The sequence below is a fragment of the Oreochromis aureus genome, linkage group 15 (genome assembly GCF_013358895.1).
Source record: "Oreochromis aureus strain Israel breed Guangdong linkage group 15, ZZ_aureus, whole genome shotgun sequence".
NCBI lineage: Eukaryota > Metazoa > Chordata > Actinopteri > Cichliformes > Cichlidae > Oreochromis > Oreochromis aureus.
Window position 1 is genome coordinate 39,122,219 of NC_052956.1, and position 22,644 is coordinate 39,144,862.

The window sequence follows — 22,644 nt, forward strand, 5'->3', positions numbered from 1 at the left end:
ATCAACTTCCTGTAGTGGGCTCTGATCCTGCACATGGTTTTATTTTTGCCGGTTGACATTTGCTCCTCGTTCATGCCACTGAACTCTACTCTAACCCCTTTGCTCTGCTTGCGTGACACATGTTGACTCCATTGATTAGATATTAATGCTTCTTATGTGCTTTGACGTAAATGGTGACACATGAAGACCCTTGGGCTTAGCACCTCTTCCTATCAAGCTGCTGTTTTTCAAGAGGCATTATCCATAAATCACAGCAATAAGAACTGATCATTTTGAAACACTGATGAATTTGATTTGTGAAAATATTTAAAATTGATGTATGGTGGTGTTGTATGGCAGCAGGAATCGTGTCATCTCTTAAGTCTGATTTTAAACCAATATTAAAAAATGAAAATCTTGCTTTCATGTCCTGTTTGACGGAGCAAAGGTTCTTCTCACAGTTGACCTCAGATGTGAGACGGCTGATTGTCTCATTATTGAAGACTAAACATTGTCTGAGTGACGTCAGAGCTGCTCACTTAAAAACATCTGAGAATAAGCCTCAGAATCAGGGAGCACGCTGAGCTTCACTGACCGGCATCTTTTAGTGTCCGTTACCTGTCGGGAGTCCTTCAGCACAATGGTCAGCAGCAGGATGCTGCTTCTCAGTGCCTCCTGCTGGCTGCTCGTTGTTTTAGGGAGTTGCGAGGAGCCAATCGAAGAGAGGTCAGCCGAATACGACGCCATCGAGACACAACAAGAGAAAGAGCTGGTGAGTAGCGACATCATAGCTGGCTTATGATGGGTCATGATGATGCTATAAAGGCAAAGAGAGCTGATTTTGGGGGCTGCAACAACTGAACTATTTTGTCTGTACTAACCCACAACAGCAACACCTCTGGGAACAGAAAATCTGAAGCTAAGTCTGTCGTCCAGAGCAGCTGTCCATCAGCTGCTGCCTGCAGTTTGAGTTTTGCAAATATAAGGTTTTGGTCAATCTTGTATTATCTTGTTTTATTTGGCTTTCCTGCAAACAGGACTTGCAATAAATGTTAAAAAGTAGTCAGCTTTGATTGATATAAACTAAATCCAGTACAAACTTTTTCCCCCAGCCACCTGCTGGGGGAAAAACATCCTCTTCTTGTATTGGCTGTATCATAAAGGCTTCCTTTGCAGTAAAAGAGAGAGAGGTAGGAGAGAAGGAGGCTTAGTTATTCAGCCATCAAGCTGACATCATCATCTATACCTGTCAAATTATGCTAGCATTTTCTTCATCATGAGAAGTTGACTTGAAAATGTTACCAGTTTAATTGAAGGAGTTTAGAGTTAACCGTATTGGTGCTGACATGCTAATGATTATCATGGGCAAAGCTTAATGCTTTAGCATTTGCCTCTTTAAGGCCCCCCTCCTCTGCCTAAAAGCCAGATTTCTCAGAAACCTCCTTAACAGCTCCTGTCCTTGACAGCTGTACTTGGTGCCAAGCAGCAGGATTTAGTTTACATGTTTATCTCTTTATTTGAAATACTGTCCACATTTAGTATGAAAATTAGATATACAAGAAATGTAATAGTTATGAAGCCAAGTCTGAATTCATGCAATGTTTACAGCCCTTAAAAAACTAGGTGCCACTGATCATTATCAATCCAAGGCTGATGATGGTGAATGCTCCTCTAGGATTTCAAATTAATTCGAGGGACGTAGCCATAAACACAATACGATGTTAGTTTCAGTTCTTCTGATTCCTGCGTCAGATTTTAACATGATCTCTTTTTCCTCCTTAGATTGAAGCTCTGCAGGAAGTTCTGGAGAAGCTAAAGGGCAAACAGCTGCCATCCTCAGAGAAAAAACTCGGCTGGCTAGCTGCTGTAAGTAGAATCGTTCATTTATGTGACATTAACACAGGCTTTCTCCTTCCTCCAGTGCTGAATCAGATAGCTTGGGATTTATTTTAGGTGTTCAGGTTAGCAGATTTCTGCTTCCAGAGTAAGCATGCACATTTCTCACACTGCTATTCTAGAACAGCATGCCATCCAAGTAATAAAGTACCACTGATCATGAGTGGATAAGACAATCGGCCTCGTGCCAAACTGAAATGCCTCCCATCTTCCACAAAAACGAAAGAATTACAGACACAAACCTTTTTGGTTTCTGTTGATTCACATCTCTTTTTATATGAATCAGATGGTAACAATGTACTTGTCAGACTTTTTGTCCAACTAATACTGTACTGGCAAATATCATGATCAGACTGTATCCAGACTGAAAGTCATGTTGTGTTTTTGTATGTCAGTGTGATGCAGGTGAGCAGTGTGCAATTCGTAAGGCTTCGAGAATCGGGAAGCTGTGTGGCTGTCCCGGAGGAACCGTTTGTAACTTCAGTGTCCTCAAGTGTCTGTAAAGCTCAAACTCTAAAGTCCTGTTGTTCAGAGAATAAAGACACGTTTTTAAAATTGCCTCTCGTCTGTTTTTTGTTTTTAATACAAACGTTACCTCAAATAAAAAAAAGTCAGTACTGACAATCAAAATTTGTTTCTTTTTTAGCTTTTTTATGAAGAAAAACTAACATGAACTTTTTCACTCAATTTGCACAGATACTACTGTATTTATAATGCATGGTTACATGATCACAGTTCAAAGTTATCTTTATTTATCAAACAGTTTCTGGGTTATTTTAATGAACAACAGATGGGACGATATCGGGGACATCCTCTAGAAAATCTGTAAAGATTTTCTGAAACACAGCATTTAGACCAATCTTAAGTTTGTACTTTTGCCTTACAGGGATTATTTGTACATAGTCTGACCTCTACCTTTTGCATACATGCAAACACTGACTTTGAAACTTTTTAATATGAGCATCCATCACTGAAACAGTACATGTGAAAAAATGACCAAAGGCAGAATAGGTCAACTTAAAAAGATTTTAAGATCACTTAGTAACAGCCAGAATGTGTGGTGTTTAATGAAACTGTAGCTGACGGTGTGAAAAGCAATAAAAACAAAGTAACATCTGTGATAATCAAAATTCTGTCTGTACTTGTTTAACATTTAAAACACGAAGTATGTACAAAAACCAGATAATCAGACAGGGTCCAGTTTTTGCATTACCTTGAAAATTGCAAGTTACATTAAAATTTCTGGCGACAAAAAATTTGTTGTGACCAAATAGAACATTTAATACCTGAAAAAAGTTGCACACTGAACATGTTGTCATGTTTACCTTACATGTTTTTAAAAGTACTTGAGTGAAATTAAAACCAGCAATATTTCCAGAACACTTACATTGCTCCAAGTGCCTCAACCTTTACTGCAACAAACATTTCAGATGTTCAACCTCCATTTCAACAGTAACATTTGAGGATATCCTGCAAAACCAACAGCTGCAATATTAAAATACTGAAATAGATCCTCAGATTTGGACTAAGTAACATTCAGGTTATTTCAGTCTGCAAGAGGAAAGCTTGAAATGTACAAAAAAGCTACTTTAATCCAAAACTGAGAAAAAAAATACGGTGTTAACCTAAAACAGTCCTCAGGTTTATTTAAATGGAAACATTGACCCCCACCCCCATCCCCTCTGCCTAAAACAAAAGCATCTAATGAAAGTCATGAAAAGCCTGTAAAAGTCTTTTGGATGAGTGAAGCTTCAAGCGCACAAAAAGGCATGCAAAAAACAAAACATCGTTCACACACTTGAACCTGATCGCAGCTAACAGTAAAATCTGACCTTTATCTGATTTCATTTAATGGAAATGGTTGTTCTAAAAATGGTCATATGTAAAAGTCAAAAAGACAGTCAGCAGCGTCCAGTGAACGGTAAACGTCTCAGCTGTGGAGTAAAAAACAAAAAGCAAGGTTTGTGTCCAGTCATTCAGCGTGACGCATCCCCACGGTAACCAGTTTGTTTGTTACGCAAAAAGTTTGTACAGCAGTCGGTATGTTAGTCCAGGCTCCACTCCTCCTTCTGGACCGCAGTGCTCGCTGTTAGTACGACCGTTTTCCATGTTCAACTCCTAAAAAGCAGAAAAAACAAGTTAAGTGATGGTTATCACTAATTAACCTAAAATGCATGTGTTTGGGTTGTGGGAGGGAGCTGGAGTACCCAGACAGAACCCACACCAGGACAGGGAGAACATGCAGACTCAACACACAAAAAACTGTAGCTGGACGATGGGAGTTGAACCCAGGACCTACTTGCTGTAGAGGTGGCAGTGTTAAACCCTTTGTCACCTTACCACCAATAAAGTGGGTGTCTATTCACTCTGCATAATACAGTAAATAACTAATAAACATCTCCTGTGTGTCTTGATGCGTGCTCAACCATCCAGGTAAGTAAATCCCAAAAGGTTGATTCTGTTATCTGGACATTTTCAGTGGGAGAAACATTCCCTCACTCATCCAGGTGACTTCTTCAGTCTCAGCTGACTGCAGGTTTCCCCAACTTTATAAACAGTACATTTGCATAATGACTGAAACCAGCCCACTGAAGGCACAATGGGCTGGGAGGTCAGTTTCTTGATCATTAATGTTCAAATTCTCATGACCATTGATCAACATCTACTGAGCAAAGATACATCTTTCGCCATCTTACAATGCTTTGATTGTAGCCATTCACCAGCTCTCTATGAATGTTACTCATGGCCATTGAACAGTGGTCTTTGATCAGTAGTTGTTGAGGTCGTTAAAATCTCCCAAATGGATTAAAAAAGACTGAAGAAATTTAACTAAAACAGTGACATAGATATATGTCACATGCAGATTAAGAGTTTACTTCCCCGTAACAAAAGATAACAAAAGAAACTTGGTCATATTAATAACAATAATAATAATAATAATAAAGTAAAGACATTTGAATCTACTTTACAAAGCAAATACCAGAGCACTGCATTCTACTGAATTTAGTTTTTCTTCACATTAAAAAACAATACAGAAAAAATACATGGAAAAAAGTTCCACATATATTCAAACCTAAAAACAGTGTTTTTCTCTCAGAATAACTAAATTTGCCAGATTAAATTCCATTTGCTTGAAACTTAGCAAATGGAATTTAATTTAGGACAACAAAAATGTGTAAAACAACGAAGATATACGAAATCTCACATTCTAACTACTAATTAATCTCTTTCACAGTGTGTCTTTTGTCTCATTTTCCGCCCCTCGACCCAAACTGGTTGTGGCAGATGGCCGCCTGTACCCTAGCCTGGCTCTGCTGGAGCTCTCTTCCTGTTTAAAGGAAGTTTTTCTTTCCCACTGTCGCCTAGTACCTGCTCATAGGGGGCCGTTTGTTTTGTGTTATTTCTGTATTTTTGTAGGATCTTTACCTTACAGTGTAAAGCTCCTTGAGGCAACTGTTGTGATTTGGCACTATACATATATATAAAACTGAATTTAACTGAAGTGTCTAGCTCCACCCCAACATTTAAAGGACTCCGCTGATTAAAATTTAAGGAAGCTCTTTTCTACGGCTTTTCTGCAGCTGGTTCATTGCAGTGAGCAACTCCAGCCAGCAGATGGAGAACTATTTATTTTGTGAGTGTGTGTTTTTCTTAATGAGAACTTAACCTGTGTAATGAACTATGGTATTTTAGTAATTGCAGATTCATGCAGACTTTTGTCATCTTTTTATGTTGTTGCATATTATAATTACATGTTTAATCGTTTATTTTACACCATTAATGAGCTTATTTTGTTGAAAGTTTTTTGCAAGTGATAATAGATCATTCATTTCCATGTTGTTACATTTTTAAGCAAAAGAGTTTTCATCTGTGTTTGTTGCAGGATGCCAGCTGGTAAATACTAAAGACATATAGAAACTAACACACACACACACGCAAAATAAATAAAACTAAAGTAAAATTTAAAGTGTTTTTAACAATAAACTCTTAACTGAAATAAGCAAATCTACTTTACTCAACTTTAAATAAAAGATTTAAATCTAACAAAGATAAAACCGTGATTACACCCTGTGCAGAACGTGTTTGGGTGCAGCAGGTTGTTTAGGATCAGATTTGGCATCATGCATAAGGGATTAACATTGCAGTGAGACAGATGTGTAGGCATTGTTGCCACTCACAGGTTATCAGATGCAGAGCACTGCATACAAGCAACATCAGTGCAGGAATACCAGCAAACAGAGGAGCAGTGGAACTCGGGGCAGAGGTGGGGGCCCGTGGCTGTGTCAGCTGAGGAGCTTCAGATTTGGTCGCTGTACACTTCTGACTGTTAACACAAAAGCAGAGACAGAGTCAGAACTACCGCCTCATTCAGGAGAATCCCCAATGACCAGTTTAGCTCACAGTGTGGACTCACAGCTGCTTCTGCACAGCCTGCTTGCTGGACTCACAGACTTTGGTCTGAGCCTGAGCTGCCTTCATGTTGTTCTCAGCAGCCATCTGCAGACTCTCTGCAGCCTCGGTCTTATGAATGGCCTGGGTCAGGTTCTGCTCAAGGGTGTCAATTTGATCTGAGAACAGAAAACAGGTAAAACACCAGTGAACACAAGGAACAATGCAAAAACAGATGAACCACACAGATAGCACACATACAGGATACTTCCAGATTCTGTTAAAAGGGGATTCTCCCTCCCCACTGTCGCCAAGTGCTTCCTTACATGGGATTACCTGATAGCTGAGGTTATCTTATTATATTGTCTCACAATATAAAGGATCTTGAGAGGACTGCGGTTGTAAACGGGACAAATAAGTAAATACTTCTGCCTACTCCTTTTCAAACAAATAATGAAATGATATTTTATAATGATTGCGAAGACACATGTTTGAAATGTTTGAAATAAAAATGAACTGAACTGAACTGAACTAAACTGGTGCTTTAAAAAAAATGTAGTTCTGTGAAGTAGAAATAAAACTCCAAGTCAATGTTCTGCTTAGTTTTCTGGACCTGTAGATTTCCCTTTAACAGGCTGACATGGTCACGTTTTTTCCTCACAGTTGTCCAACCCAGCAACAGTAACTAACCAATCCTAAATTTGTTTTCTTGGGACCTCCTCAGTCCGGACACGCTTTGAGGGTTTGGCTCACATCTGCGCCTGCATTAGCTTATAAGGAAATATGGAGGTGTATCAGAGAGCCTCCAGTGGGAGTTATGTGAGGAATGACCTGTGCTGTGCTGCCAGCGCTCGTCTTGTCTGGACTTTGACTTGTTCATTTGCAGAATGTTACTCAGGCTCAGTGAGATCATCAGAACTCAATGCTACAACCTGATTTTTTTTTCTAGAGTTGTGGCATCATTTCACTTGTTTCCTACACACATTCATCTATTTCCTTTCATACTTAATTCTTTCCAACATTCTCCCACTTCTAAAAATCAGGCTCCTAAAGTCTTCTGAGAAACAGCAAAATTATTTCAGTATGTTTGAAAAAAAGCAGCAACATCTAAAGCTGAAAAATGAACCTAAATCAGAAGCCTAAAAAACTGCAGCCCAAACCTGGTAAACAACAATTTTGACTTTGTAGCAAATCCCATCCTTCATAACAACTGTATAGTATGTGAACTTTTAAGTAATTTACCAGTTTAAATTATATTATAGCTTAAAGTTTGCATTATTAGGCATTTGGCGGATTTGACTGACAGGTAGCTAGAGACATAGGGGCCTGTAGCTGTAGGTTCAGAGTAATGACTGTTTTCTACAGTCATTGGTTCATAGATAGTGTAAATGATGAAAATAGCTACCTAACATCATCCATTTGTTTCTTTGTGTCTGATTCTGAGATTAGGTTTTTTCCCATTGTCATCTTGGTTTCAAAAACCAGAAGTGACAAAGACGCACAGGTGTGATTGTGAAACCGCTTTCTCATTAGCTAATGACCAGAGACTGGAAAGTTGTAAGCCAATGAGCATTCTTAAATACTTAACTTAATTTTTTTATTTAGTATGACTCAAATGCAGTTATGTGATAAATAACATGGCTTGCTGAATAACTCTCCAAGACATCTGTGCTTTGGTTTTGGTGAAAAACAATTAGTGGGGTTCTATTAGTCTGTCATTTAGCATTAATTAGCATTAATACATACATACAGTGTTTGGTGCAAACAGAATAATTTTCAGGGATCAAAAGTACACATTTTAAACGAAAACACGCCCTGGCTACATGTTTTTTCCTAGTCAGATGTTTTTGTGACTGATTTCTTCCACACTGACTTGTTCATATTAAATAGTGACTGATGTTTATCAGAGCAACCCTCTCCCTGCTAACACAATGCTCCTTTCATATCTCCTCCGTACAGGAATTTATTGTTTCCCTTCAACCGCTTGCTACAGGAAGTCACCTCCATTAATGTATGTCTCCACTTCCCATCAGGCCACTGTTCTTGCCCAGTTATTTTTTGAGATTCCTACTCAAGAAAAATTGCTTTCATTCGTATGATAAAGATTAGTATTTTATTGTACAGTATAAAAAAATATCACTTAAACAATACAAAGAGTCCTTTAATGAAGTTTTAGTTTGACATCAGTTTTTTTTAATAAGCTCTTTTTAAAAAAGGAACTACTTAAACCAAGTCCTGCTGGTTTTGTTCAAAACTCATAATATGAACCGCTTTAAGAATTGATCTCATTGAATAAAAAGTGATCAGCAGGAGAGAAGACATCTATGTGTCACCACAAAGTGGTGCTTCTGTACCTCAGAGACACTTTTTTCAGTTTCAGTTTCAGTTTATGATGAAATGAGACAAACAAGACAAAAGCAGATTTTCTTTTGAGATGGTTATCTTACTTGTTGCCGTTTACTAGTTCAAACTGGTTTGACAAAGAAAAAATGTGCCACAGCTGTCACCCCTCTGGCTACGCTATGGTTTTAGCATCTTTAGCTACCAAAAGTAGGCCCTCCGGGGCTAAATCAATAGGTTAAAATCAACACTGGGCACAGGTAAAATTTTGGATCAGAATTTAAAAAATGCATGTTTTCATTGTCCAGGATTAGAACATCTTAGATGACGTCATACTTAACTGGTTAGTCAGTAATATGTGGTTTGAATTAAGCTGCTGTGAAACTATTGTGATCCTAAACTAAATGACCAACCCAAAACCTTAGCCGATTCTTTTCTGCATATTTGGTGTCCGGGACACTCTGAGCACCGAACTGCATTTTTACAATAAAGATTAACATTACAGAGAATCCAGATGTCATCTCCAAGACCCTCAGAAAGCCCGACTGCCTCAACAAACTTTTTCTAATTAGCAGATCTCCATGAGTGCAACTCTCAAAATGACAATATATAGACTTCACACCTGCTTAAAGAAATCCTACATCACATATACACTACCAGACAAAAGCTTGGACACACCTTCCAATTTCATGGTTTTGCTTTATTTTCATGACGATTACATTGTAGATTCTCACTGAAGGCATCAAAACTATGAATGAACACATGGAATTATGTAGTAAAAAAGTGAAATAATTCAAAACATATTTTAGATTCTTCCAAATATCCATCCTTTGCTTTGATTACCGCTTTGCACACTCTTGGCATTCTCTCAGTGAGCTTCATGAGGTCGTCACCTGAAATGGTTTCCAACATTCTTGAAGGAGTTCCCAGAGAGACTGAGCGCTTGTCGGCCCTTTTGCCTTCACTCTGCAGTCCACCTCATTCCAAACCATCTTGATTGGGTTAAGGTCAGGTGACTGTGGAAGCCAGACCATCACTCTCCTTCTTGGTCAGTTAGCTCTTACACAGCCTGGAGGTGTGTTTGGGGTCATTGTCCTGTTGTAATATTAATGATGGACTAATTAAACAGAAACCGGATGGGATGGCATGTCGCTACAGGATGCTGTGGTAGCCATGCTGGTTCAGTGTGCCTTCAATTTTAAATAAATCCCCAACAGTGCCACCCGCAAAGCGCCCCCACACCATCAAACCTCCTCCTCCATGTTTCACAGTGGGAACTATGCATGTAGAGACCATCCATTCACCTTTTCTGCATCGCACAAAGACACAGCAGGTGGAACCAAAGATCTCAAATTTGGACTCATCAGACCAAAGCTCAGATTTCCACTGGTCTAATCTCCATTCCTTGTGTTTCTTGGCCCAAACAAATCTCTTCTACTTGTAGCTTTTTCTTAGTCTTGGTTTTTCAGCAGCTATTTGACCATAAAGGCCTGATTCACAGTCTCCTCTGAATAGTTGATGTAAAGATGTGTCTGCTACTGGAACGCTCTGTGGTATTTATCTGGGCTCTAATCTGAGCTGCTGTCAACTTGTGATTTCTGAGGCTGGTGGATTTATCCTCAGCAGCAGAGGTGACTCTTCGGGCTTCCTTTCCTGGGGCGGTCCTCATGTGAGCCAGTTTCGTTGTAGCGCTTGATGGTTCTTGTGGCTGCACTTGGGGACACATTTGAAGTTTCGGGAATTTTCCGGACCGACTGACTCTGAGTTCTTAAAGTAATGATGAATAGGGATGGGTATCGATAAGATTTTCACGATTCCGATTCCATTTTCGATTCTGTTTAACGATTCGATTCTTTATCGATTCTCTTATCGATTCTTTTTAAAAAAGGAGAACACTAACGGTGCGCACACACCGAACGCGAAAGAGGCGGCCAGAGCGTCAGGTTCACATGTAAAGTCAATGGAAAGAGCACGATGACACGCGATTGCGCATCCGGCGAAAATGCAGAGGCAGATTTGCGTCGGGAAAACGCCAAAACCCGTGAAACGCGCGTCAGTGTACCGCGTGGGGCGCGTGTGACTCGCGAAAGAAAACCACGCGCGTCAGGTTGTGTGTTGCATTTTGTGCACACGCTGAGTTGGAAAATATGAACTCCGGTGTCAAATCACGCCCCGACAACCAATCAGGAGCCTGGTGACGTGGCTGTAACTAGGTCAAAGGGGCAGATCCAGTCACTCCGTATGGAGGAAAAGCTCATCTGTGCTGTGGCTAATCATCCAGAGCTAAATGATGCTAGTTGCTACTTCTACCGAGACAGGAATAAAACGGACCTAGCTTGGAGGCACATTAGTGAGGAGATTGGGCAACCTGGTAAGTTCATTCATTCTGCTTTTTAATTTCCAGACTGACCCGATGAAACCGTGCAAAAGCTAGCAAGCCCGCCTACTGTCCCGATATTTTCCCACTGATGTACAAATACCTTTCCGCTAACAAGATAATGTGTTTATTCAGAGGACATCTGCAGCATAACACATCTGGCACAACTTCCTCCCACATTTCCGGTTCACGCGCGTGGAAAGATGCAATTTTGAGGCGCGGTGGATTTTCCCTGGACACGCGTTGAGGTGCACGCGTGACATTAGGGGCGTTTGGGCGTTTTCGCTCGCCTCTTTCGCGTCCGGTGTGAACGCACCGTAAGGTCGACTAGCTTAGAACTTTGTTTTATATCTTCTCTTTGAACAAGACAGAAATTTAGGAGTAACATGGCCTTACAAACCCAACAGTGAGATCTTAAGAGATCCCCAGCCTACAGCTCTTCAATGGGGTGTCACAGGGTCCCCAGGAAAAAAAATTGTAAATGTAAAATAATAAAATAAATATTCTTCTGTAGCAATAACAAAGTATGACATAAATTATTCTGTAGCAATTACACAAGAATATCCAGTAATGTCCCTGCCTACAATTAAACACATTCACTTACGGAAAATCGGGGCATCTGCTGTGGCAAATGGGTGCAAGCCTTTGACCACAAACACTGCTCGGTGACATTCGTCTATCCTGGCCTGAAAGGAGACACTAAATGATTATTTACCTGCCGCATTAACGGGAGAGGACGTGCAAACATTACCGCTGCTGCTGGGTTGAGATTCACGAGTCCGGAGCAGAATTAAAAACACGACATTCATTTAAGGTTATCGCGTGTTTTGTGAGCAAATGCTTTTGCATATTCGTAGTGTTTCCTCCTTTAAATGAAATATCTACTTTGCAAGTATTGCAAGTTGCCCTGTTGTCATCCGTTCTCGTAAAGTATAACCAAACTTTTTAGCGTTTGAGCCGCTTAGGCGCCCTGCCAGGTAAAGGACGCTCCGCAACGTGGTGACGTCATTTGGGGCGACTGGAATCGATAAGGGAATCGTTTGCAAAAATGGCAAACAATTCCAAGGAATTGAAACAGTGGGAACCGGATCTCAACAAGAACCGGTTTTCGATACCCATCCCTAATGATGAACTGTTGTTTCTCTCTACTTAGCAGACTGGTTCTTGCCATAATATGAATTATAACAGTTGTCAAATAGGGTTGTCAGCTGTGCACCAACCTGACTTCTGCACAACACAACTGATGGTCCCACTCAAGGCAAAGAAAATCCACAAATGAACCCTGACAAGACACAGCTGTGAAGTGAAACCATTTCAGGTGACTACATCATGAAGCTCATTGGGAGAAGGCCAAAGGTGGCTACTTTAAGAAATCTAAAATCTAAAATACATCAATATCTTATCAATCTTTTCTTTGCTACATAATTCTATATATCTTGCTTCAAATATTTGATTTCTTCAGTATGTATCTACAATGTAGGAAGTAGTATAAATAAAGAAAAACTATTAAATGAGAAGGTGTGTCCAAACCTTTCACTGGTAGTGTATATACCAAAAACACCACAAAGTGAACCACTTGCCTCCGTCAGAGAATGTGCACAAAAGAGGAAGTGAAACATAAATGGTTCCTAAACTCAAAACCATGCAGTTTCCTGTTGTAACACCTCAGTCAAAGTTTTTTTTTCTTTTTTCTTTTTTTTTTTTTACATAACTGTTTCATCAGCTTTAAAAGAATAACAAAGGATATGAAAACACAGATGGGCAGCTGTTTTAGAATGAGACATTGCCTGGCTTTGGAAAGAAAAACAAAACAACAAAAAATGATCTAATTAATTTTAGAAGCTCCACACAACGCTGATGCAGTTCAGTCAACCATCAACCCTGCTAGTACTGAAATATCTCCAGCACTTGGAATCAGACAGAATGTTATAGTTTGTGTTGCTGCAAACAGCACAAAGAATCAAAGACAACTGTTGCACCAAGTTTTAACCCTGATCATTAGAGGAAACATGAAGATATGTAAGAGTTAAATTAAAATGCAGGTGTTGGAGTTTGTGACATGTTGAGCTGCACTGTGAAGTCACTTCTGCCCTGCGAGCTGTTGGCATAGCGCTGTGATCCTTCAATACAGGGAAACCCACATTCCTCAGACCTGACGAGTCCCGCTGTTTGTTCTGAAAGTAATTACACCGGCAACAGGGCAAAGGACCCAGCAACAAAGGAACAATGCACCAGTGTTGTGTGTAAAGTTGCTACCTTGGCCAGGTCTCTATGTAAAAGAGATTTTTATCTCAGTTAGAATTCCTGATAAAGTAAACGTAAAAAAAAAAGAATAAATTCTACTGATGAGGCAAATCTACTGCAATGACGCAGGCGACAAGGTACAGAAATGGCAACAACACTGACAACGAGATACAGACAGAGTAATGGGTGTTTTAGGTGTTGAGACAACAACACCTACAACTTGGGCTGTTGCTGGTAATACCAGCCCTCCACTTCTTTTTGTTTTTTGACCGACCAATCATGTATTTATTTACACTCTGTCCTCATGGTAACAGTGGAGGAAAATACGGCTAAGAATAGGGCTGGGGAAAAGTCTCCTTTCATGGCAGTGATGGAGTTTTTCCTACCTTTCAGCAGGCCGAGCTGAACAGTGAGGTTCGCTTCTTTCTGTCGCAGGTCCTCAATGTCCTCCTGCATGATGGTCATGTTCCTGTTCAGGAGGACCTGTAGAAGGAATTAAACACACCCCAAAGGGAGAAGAAGAAAAACAAACCTTGATGTTACTGTGAGTTAACAGTTCTGTGTGACATTGCATTATGTTTGTGTAATGTTTAGCTTTTCCTATCAATAATATTTCATTTTATATCACAAATCCCGTGATTTTAACAGCAAGATGTCTGACCGTGGTTCTGTCAGCTATCAGCAACTTGTAGCAAGAGGGTCAGTGGTTAGTTTAAGACTACGCTCTTATTTTCTTATACCTCCATCATTATCAACCATATATGTTATATATATTGTAATAATTTAAAACTTACAGCAAAATTCTGATCGAAATCTGTGGGGAAATGATCCAACTGCTCACCTAATGGCCCGAGTACACATGATCCTGAGGCTACGATGGTGTGGACAAAAACATGCAGCCTCACTAACCTCTGGGTGACATCAAGAGGGTTAAGTCCATGTCCATTTTTAATCATACAGTAGGATTCATATTTAGATTTAGTGAGTTTAAAAAAGTTCCTGTCTGAGACATTGTTGACTTTCTGAGTACTGTGACAGTTTAAGATCACAAGAAAGATTTCACTCATTTATTTTCAAGAAACTTTAAAGATTTGGGGCATTGATTAGGTGTGTGAAGTAGTCTGGCTGGAGCGTATTCCAACTGCTCATCCACTTTGTCACAAGGTGCTTCGTCCTCTTAGGAGGCAAGTATGTGGAAGTAAGCAAACTTCACAGGTGTTTTGGATCAAAGGAAGCAATGAACCAAGAAACTGACAAATAGATGAACCGGGACAACCTCTACTAACTAGTCACTGCAACTAGTCTTTTAGTAGAAAACTCAAATGTTCACAACCAGTATGACAAGTTTCTTTATGTGTAACAAGTAGAACTGCTGCCTCACCAAGAGTCAAGTTACAGTTTGAATCTCTGTACATGCAGTGAAGATTTTCAAGTTTAACAAAAGATTTATTCGTTTGTAAACAAAGTTTTTCAGTGAAGTTGATTCTTTCCAACAATTTTATTGTTTTTATATATATGATTTGTTAAACTTGTAAATTAGTTGCTAAAATTTGTGCTTCATGCCATCTCAGTGACTGTTGGGTTTGGCACACATCATGATGACTCAGACTCTCCGACTGAAGGTTTTGTCCATTTTCGTTGGCTTCTTCCTGCTGTGTGATGGCAGGATTTCTCTTTGCTCTTTGGGAGCATGCAACATGAACTTTTTGAGCAATTGAGAAAATGTGGCAAAGCTTAAATCAGTTGTAGAAACATTAATTTAATTATGACCTTTTTTTTTCAGTAAAAAAATCTAGATATTTTAGTCCAAATACATGACGTCACATAAATGATATATAGCTATGACTTTTTTGTTTTCTGTAATGAACAGAGCTTCTATGTGGCAACAATTCAGTGTTGCCACATATCATTTTTGGTACGACATCAACTTGGACCAAACTTTGTGTTCTCAGAGCTAAGCTGGTGACTGAAAGCAGCACAGCGCTGGCTTTTAGAAGAATTCCTTTCGTCACAGGCAACAGTTATTATTAGACGTAAAGGACCAGTCCAAATAAATCTCTCCATCCTGAGAGGCTTTTTGATACAGTCATACAATATAACATAACTTGTCCACTCAGACTTCACTGATAATGATACTGATGCTGTGCAGAGGCAGAGCTCTTTATTAGATCAATCTCTTATCAATCCTGGAACATAAGGACAGGTTCCCAAAATCTCCCTATTGTTATCACAATGACTCCTCAGTATGTAAAGTGAGAACTTTCATGTTAGTTCTCAAACGTGAGAACTAAAATCAAACTGCAGTGGTTTTGTATCGTCACTGGTCGGAAGTTGAGTTGTGCGCTGGTTATTTTGACATCTGTAAAATATGGTGTAGTGCACTGTGGGATTGTTAGACTATTATGTGTAGGTTTTAGCATAACAACATTAACAAAGATATCTGTGTGCATGACTCAGGTTGATGCAATTTCAGTGGTTCACTTTACCGTTTTATCAGTTTTTGGTTTTTTCTTGTTTTCGTAGAACATTTTTTGAAGACTCGATGTGGGGATCTGGATGACTTTCTGTTTGCTGTTCTTCTGCAGTCACAGCAGTGCTCCTTTCTGCTAAGTGTGTGGTTTCTGATCTTTACCAATGCCTTAACATGACTGGACGGCTTCACATTCATACTGTTTATTGATTTCTGATAGACAAGGAGTGCAAAAATGGATCAAGGGTAGGTGCTTCCAATGTTGCTGGTCTCATTGATAACTTTTACAGTTTAAAAAAAGTGCAATAACAATCACTTAAAGGGAGTTAATACCCAAGTCAAAAGACAAACATTACAGACAGCCTCAGCTGATTAACATGAAAACACACCAACTAAAATTAAACCCAGATCTCAAAATTTCACGTAACAACTGCAAATATCACATGTAGTCCAAACGTTTCACATCTGAGAGCCCAGAGCATGACTGGAAGGACTGAGCGACAGTTGTTCTTTACATACAGAAAAGAAGAAAGTGTGTTTATGGCAGTGGAGTTTAACTGATACGTCCAGGCTTTTCCTTCCACAGAGGACGTTTTTGTCTTTCTTAATCCTGGAAAAAGGTTTTAGCCAAATCCTAAGGAACTCCCACTTCTTACATTGTTGTTGCCTTTTTTTTTTAACCAGTTTTTCTAATAAGATTTTCACTTACTCAGCTGCAGTTAACATTATTGCTTATTAGATGGGTAGAAGTAATGGGCAAATGCATAAATTTGTGTCATATAAGGTAACAGACTTTACTGCACGTCACTCTGCACAGTCACACCCAAAGAACTAATCAGAATCAAGAAAAATCCAAGCACGGTGGAGCCACGGGTTTTGGACTTTCAGCATGAGTGCTGTAGCTGCTGCAGTGATGGTTTTATGGAGTCAGAAAGGACCATATTTAATTTAGAGGATGGCGTTATCAGCCAGTGCTAGCTGCCTCTGTTAGCAAGCTGCATCCATCGCCTGTGTGGGTGTTTTATGCATACAGTGTATAGTAACAAGTAACAAATACATAAAATATAAAACAAATAAATAAAAAACACTATAATTTCATTTAATAATAATAATAATAATGATAATAATGATGGATTGGATTTATATAGCGCTTTTCAAGGCACCCAAAGCGCTTTACAATGCCATTATTCATTCACGCTCACATTCATGCACTGGTGGAGGCAAGCTACGGTTGTAGCCACAGCTGCCCTGGGGCAGACTGACATTTACTATGAATTCAGCCCAAACTTCTTGGACATGTTAGTAAAGTTAAGAATTATCTTTCAGATATCTCCTTTAAAAATCCTCCAAAAGGTCGTAAGTGTGCTGGAGAAATTCCAGCTTTGTTTCTCAGTCCCCTTTGTTGTTAGATGCCCTCTGCATATTCACTGTGACTCACAAAATGTCCTGATTAACCAGCTGCAGTGATATAAGATAACCTTTCCTTTTTATAGACAGACAAAATCTACATTAGAAGACTGGCGGGATAGAGGCGGTGCAACTTTGTCAGGTCCCTTTGAAAACTTTGTATTTTGCACTTTGCATCCAAGGCTCAAAGCTTCTGAAGAGGATTTTGTTTGTTTGTTTGGTGTGCCTCACTTTTTACTTTTGCTTTCATTTCCTGGAAGGGTTTAGCCACTACACTTTGGGGTAAAACGAAACTCTTCACAATGGTAACCCTGTTTATGTAAATGTTTAGATTGACTTTGTTAAAACTTTGAAAGTCTGTGTGGGGATGCCACAGGACACCTGCAAAAAGAAAAAGCCTGCAATGGGGATATGTTAATGAAGATAGTTGAGAATAACTGCTAAACTCTGAAAAGGAGCTAAATGATATCTGACAGGATTTTTTCTACCAGCTTGAAGTTGAGCACAGGAAGCTCACAGGAAGAACAGAATGAACTTTTTTTCTTTGGTACTTTCCAAAATGTCTGCTTTGTCAGTGTAGATGAACATCTTGCTATAATTCTCATAAACATGCATATTTAAGAGCTCTTTGCTCATTGTCACTCAGCCCTAAAAGCAGCTTCAACATAAGATTCTGTTTCCTCATTTTCCTTTTATGTTTGCGAGGATCTGATCTGCACACATCACAGTGGTGAGCTGTTCAGGTTCATTTTTCTAAAAAATGCTGTGTGTATTTGTGCATGCATCAATTTCCATGATCTCAATAGCTGTGGACAGCTAGCAGCAATGACGCCTGCAGCTACTTCAGCACAAAAATGTGTGCTCAAGCCAAACATTTTTACTGGATGAGTAGAAAAGTCAGAGTCAAGAGGGGAGAAGTTAGACTGAGGGAAAAGTAAGGAGCAGGGAGGGAGGGAGGAGTGGGGCAGAAGTGAAGGAGAGGAAGAAGTGGAGAGTAGGAGTGAGTCAGGACGAACCACAGGAGGAGGGAGAGGGAAGGCAAACACTCATTTTTTCCAACCAGCAACTCTCAGAATACAGAGCTGGAAATGTTGGAAGCAACTGAATGCCTCTTATCCTATAAACACTGAGTCAAGCCTGCAGGGAGGAAAAAGTTGTTGTACGCGAAGGAAAATCAGGTCTCCCGAAATGGAAACAGTTGAGTAAAGAGGAGGGAGAGAATCCCAGTCTGTTCATATCTGAGCTCATTTTCACACTCAGAGAAATCCTTGTTGCGTCAAACTCAGCTCTGCACCTTCACTGTGGATATTTGCAACTTTTACATTTTGACGCCTAAACATGCTAAACTCTGGTCTCTGTCTACCCTCTCTGATGAGATTTATTGATATGTCTCAGCTTTTTTTTCTTTTTGAGGACAGATGGAAGCCATTAGTGTTTTGGTGAGGTGGGTGGGGCGGCTTTGGTTTCAATTTTGCAAGCTGGATTAAAAAAAGATGCTATTTTCAGTATCAGTATTAAGTTTGTAATTTAAGTCAAACTATCATTCTTGGGAGCTTCCGGTGCATGCTGGGAAGTCTGCTGATGTTTGGTACTCATTGTGAGTTAAGTACAACTTCAGCTTCAGTCTAAAGCTGCCAAGAATAAAAAACCGAGGTAAATCTAATGCATTTCTATACGACTCTTTGCAGTGTCGACGTATGCCCGTAGGTTCTATTGGTGGTTGTGATGAAAGGAACCAGTCAAAAAGATTTTGACCTTTATTCCCGCAGTATTAAAGATAAAGAGAGCATTTTTTAAAAACCAGTTTAAAATTCTCAAAAGTGAAAGGAGCATATTAGTCATTTAATGTAGTTTAAATTTGCCACCAAAACATCCACCTTTCCCCCCTTTCCACTTTGTGGAGCCTAGCTATCACAGCTATCAAAGTGCAAGAGGCAGGTATGCCCTTCAGACAACTATTCACACTTGCATTTACACTAACATTCAATTGGGAATCATCATTAAACTGTGGGAGGAAGCAGGAGTACCCAGAGATGAGTAGAGCATGAACCTCCACACAGAAACGCAGGGCCTTCTTGGTGTGTGGGAACAGTGCTAACCGCTGTAGCAGCAGGCCAACCTACACAACATATTTCTATTTAAAAAGATGTAGAGCTTATTAATTGAAACCTCTATGAAAAGTCCTGCACATGATATTACAGGATAATATTTAGTAATTCGTTCATGTGCATATGACTGTAATGTTGCAGCTGGAAATTATTATAATGTCTCAGATACAACAATAAGAAGCTTCTGAAGGGTTTGTGGAGTTAAGAGTGTAGTAAGGCTAACCGACCATCGTGCAAACTAACCTCAAAGAAAATTACTCGTTGGTCCAACGATATATGAACATTTTCTAATATGAAGCAAAGGCTGGCTTACCACTTTAACCCTGGAGAACCAATGGGGTCAGATCCGACCCCATTGGTTTTCAAGGGAACCCATGGGGTCAAATTTGACCCCATGGGTTCTCCAGGGTTAATGAAACAACCATACTATGCAAAGATAGGTACAGCAGGAGGGCAGCTTTGCATGGCTCTGATAACTGATCCAACTGGTGTGCTGTTATTCTGTTATTCTATTCTATTTCTTCAACTAAGTCTACATCATTGTTTGTAAACTACATAATCAGTCTGACATAAATGCCACCCATGGGTAGCAGAGGGGGTGCTAAAATGATAAATAAATAAATGACTGAACTCACGTTTTCCTGCCGGCACTCCTCCAATGTGGCATTGGTGGTATTGAGTTGGCCCAGGAGCACCAGGTTCTCAGTTCTCTGTTGGTCTGTCTTCCTCCTTTCCTCCGACACCATCATCTCCAGAGCTTCCTTGTTCTTGTTATACACCACCTTTGCCCCTTCCATCTTCTCGGTGACCTCCTGCAGCTCGGCGCGGCATTGGGGTGCGCCTTTCATGCCGGGAGATGTCGCCCACACCACGATCACGATGAGAGAGATGATGGACCAGAGCGCCAGCAGGGCAATCACCACATTCTTTACCTTCTGGGAGGACTTGGAGGCGGCCGCCATCGGGGGGATTGGAGGTGATGAAAATGATGACAAAGATGAAGAACGGTGGAGTGAGCAGCTGCTCTCAGTGAGTCTCTCAGGTTGAAGTGAGCTGGAGTTTCCCTTCAGGCTGGGCAGGGACACAGGGAGGGGCTCCCTCACACGATGACAGGAGGACGGCAAACCTCACCATCTCCACCCCCAGGAACCATCCCACCCTGAACCTCGCCCTCCTCCTTCTCTGTGTCGGTGTTATCAGAGCATGCAGCGATCAACAGGAAAGTTACAATATCAGAGTGAAGCCAGCAGAGTTTAACACTCACACAGAGCTAACTTGGAAAGTTACATGTAAAGAGAGAGGGAGTGTGTCTGTGGGTGGGTGTGTGTCGAACACTGAAGCTTTCTGTTTCTATTTCCCAGCCTGCCAGTGATGAACTTGGATGAACTCAAACTGCAAATATGCTCCAGGCAGAGAAATGAAACTCAGAAAAGAGAAACAGAAACAGACAGAAAAGAAAGACAAAGAAACGTAGCATCAGAAAGAAAACCGACTTTACAGTCGCATTCATGTTTTCATGACCACCTGCCAGCTGCTGGCACATAGATCCCACAAGCCCCACCCTCTGATTCACAAGACCACAGCCGTTAATACCCACCATGTCTACCTTCGCTGTGATTGGCTCAGGGGCAACAGTCTCTGTGGCTGACTCCTACCAGGAGCTTTAAGGGAACCTAATCCAGCTGTGGCTCCATTTCCCTGAATCACCTAGGGTTAGCCACTCCTTTAACAACACCCACCTACCACGCCCCGTCAGGACAGACATTTCAGGGATGGAGCCAAACACATGCAGGTTGTTTTCATAAAGAAGCCAGTGGATAATACTTCTCAGCAGGTTTACGGGCAGAGTCTGCAGAATAGATGAAACAGGGAGACTTACTGAAAGCAAAGAGCCTTAAGACCAAACACCACTGACTTCTGGTAAATGGAGCAGCTGCTCACAGCTGGAAAACACAAAACTATTGTTGCTGATGGGAGAGCTTTAGAGAGATCTTAGGATCAAAATGCATTACAGCTTAAAGAAAAATGCTTCTTTTTTTTTCAAATCTGACTGTAAATAACATTAATTTTCCTGTCCAAACAATAATGCACTGACCTCTGCCTGTAGTTCTGTGTGTGCTAACTGCTCTGACAGATAAACAGTTAGTGTAGTGAAGGTGTCCTGGGCCAAGTCCATAAATAGCAGAGAAAAACAGTGAGCAGGAAACAGTGGCTTTCTGCCATCATTGTCAATGATAAATATGCCTGTTCATCGGTACGCTGCATCAGCACAGCTGCCATAGTGCTGGGTGGCTGAGTGCATCTATGAGCAACGACATCTGTACACAAAATAGGTTGCTCTACAATTTCAGCTGATTTTCAACAGGTTTGGTTTGTTTCAATCCTAGAACTGTATTGAATTATATTCATTATACAGGATGCTTTAGTTTAACATGCACATTTTCATACTGAAAAAACAATCCCATTGTTATTATTCTGCAGGTGTTTTGTGTATTCTTCTGTTAAAAAGAGAAAAGAACCGACTGAAAAATGTAAAATATGTTAGGAATTCTCTGCGCTTTACAGCAATCTACTGTCCCGTTAGAATTAGTTTTCAAATGAGAGCTACACTCATTTAGTCACATCAGAGCTACAGTCCAGTTTGAACTTTATCTTTTTTAGAAATCGAGACTCAAAGGAAGTCAAGTTTAACAATGCTGTGCACCTCTGCATGCTTTGGTAGCTACAATTCAGGTACACTAGTTAATTATATGTAATGTAAGTGCCATGAAAGAGACATTTACATTCACAGGTTTAGTTCATTTAGGGCCAAAAAAAATATTAAATATACAACGATACAGTTGAGAGCAGCAACCATTCACTTTGGAGAAGCTGAAACTGATTATTTTTCTTGATTAAAGCAATAAATCATTCATTAAAATTACCATATGTTTTTCTCATTTTGACACCCTTAATGCAGGTTTTCAAAATCACCGTTTAAACTAAGAAACTGAGAGTAGCTATCACTTTAGCCAAATGATGTGTATGTTTTAAAAATACGAACCACCTGCAAACACAAATGGCAACACAAAACTATCTGAATTCTTCAAACCTTCAAAAGCTGCTGCAAAAACCAACAGGAAATGTTTAATCAGCATCACTTTCTTGCCACTATATAAAGATTTGTGAACCGATTCAATTCTTTTTATTTATACAGGGCCAATCACAACATCGGTCTCCTCGAGGGGCTTCATGTTGTTAGGTAAAGACCCAATAATGCAGAGAAAACATGAGAACAGAGAAAGAAAACACTCCTCTGTTCTCAGATCTGATGTTTTTGGCTTGAAGGCAGACAGCCAGCTGATCTCTGACCCTCCTTTCTACTGTCCAAACATAGGAAGTGCTGTGCATTCAGATGAGGTCAGGGGTTAACCGCACTCTCACACAGCATGGCA

The 22,644-nt window shown here is 40.2% G+C and overlaps 2 protein-coding genes across 2 annotated transcripts; one reads left to right on the plus strand and one right to left on the minus strand.

The window, feature by feature from the left end:
• The first annotated feature begins 94 nt into the window (after positions 1-94).
• Positions 95-3,315, plus strand: LOC116333040 (cocaine- and amphetamine-regulated transcript protein-like). Its single transcript, XM_031756166.2, has 3 exons — positions 95-751; positions 1,762-1,845; positions 2,271-3,315. Exons 1-3 carry the CDS (start codon positions 620-622, stop codon positions 2,376-2,378), a joined length of 324 nt encoding a protein of 107 aa, XP_031612026.1. The 5' UTR covers positions 95-619; the 3' UTR covers positions 2,379-3,315.
• si:ch211-1a19.3 lies at positions 2,605-20,456 on the minus strand. The gene is made up of 5 exons (XM_031756246.2): positions 19,846-20,456; positions 13,612-13,708; positions 6,290-6,443; positions 6,054-6,199; positions 2,605-3,993 (listed from the first exon to the last, which is right to left on the minus strand). Coding segments are annotated over exons 1-5 (726 nt in total). The 5' UTR covers positions 20,173-20,456; the 3' UTR covers positions 2,605-3,991.
• Between the last annotated feature and the right edge of the window lie 2,188 nt (positions 20,457-22,644).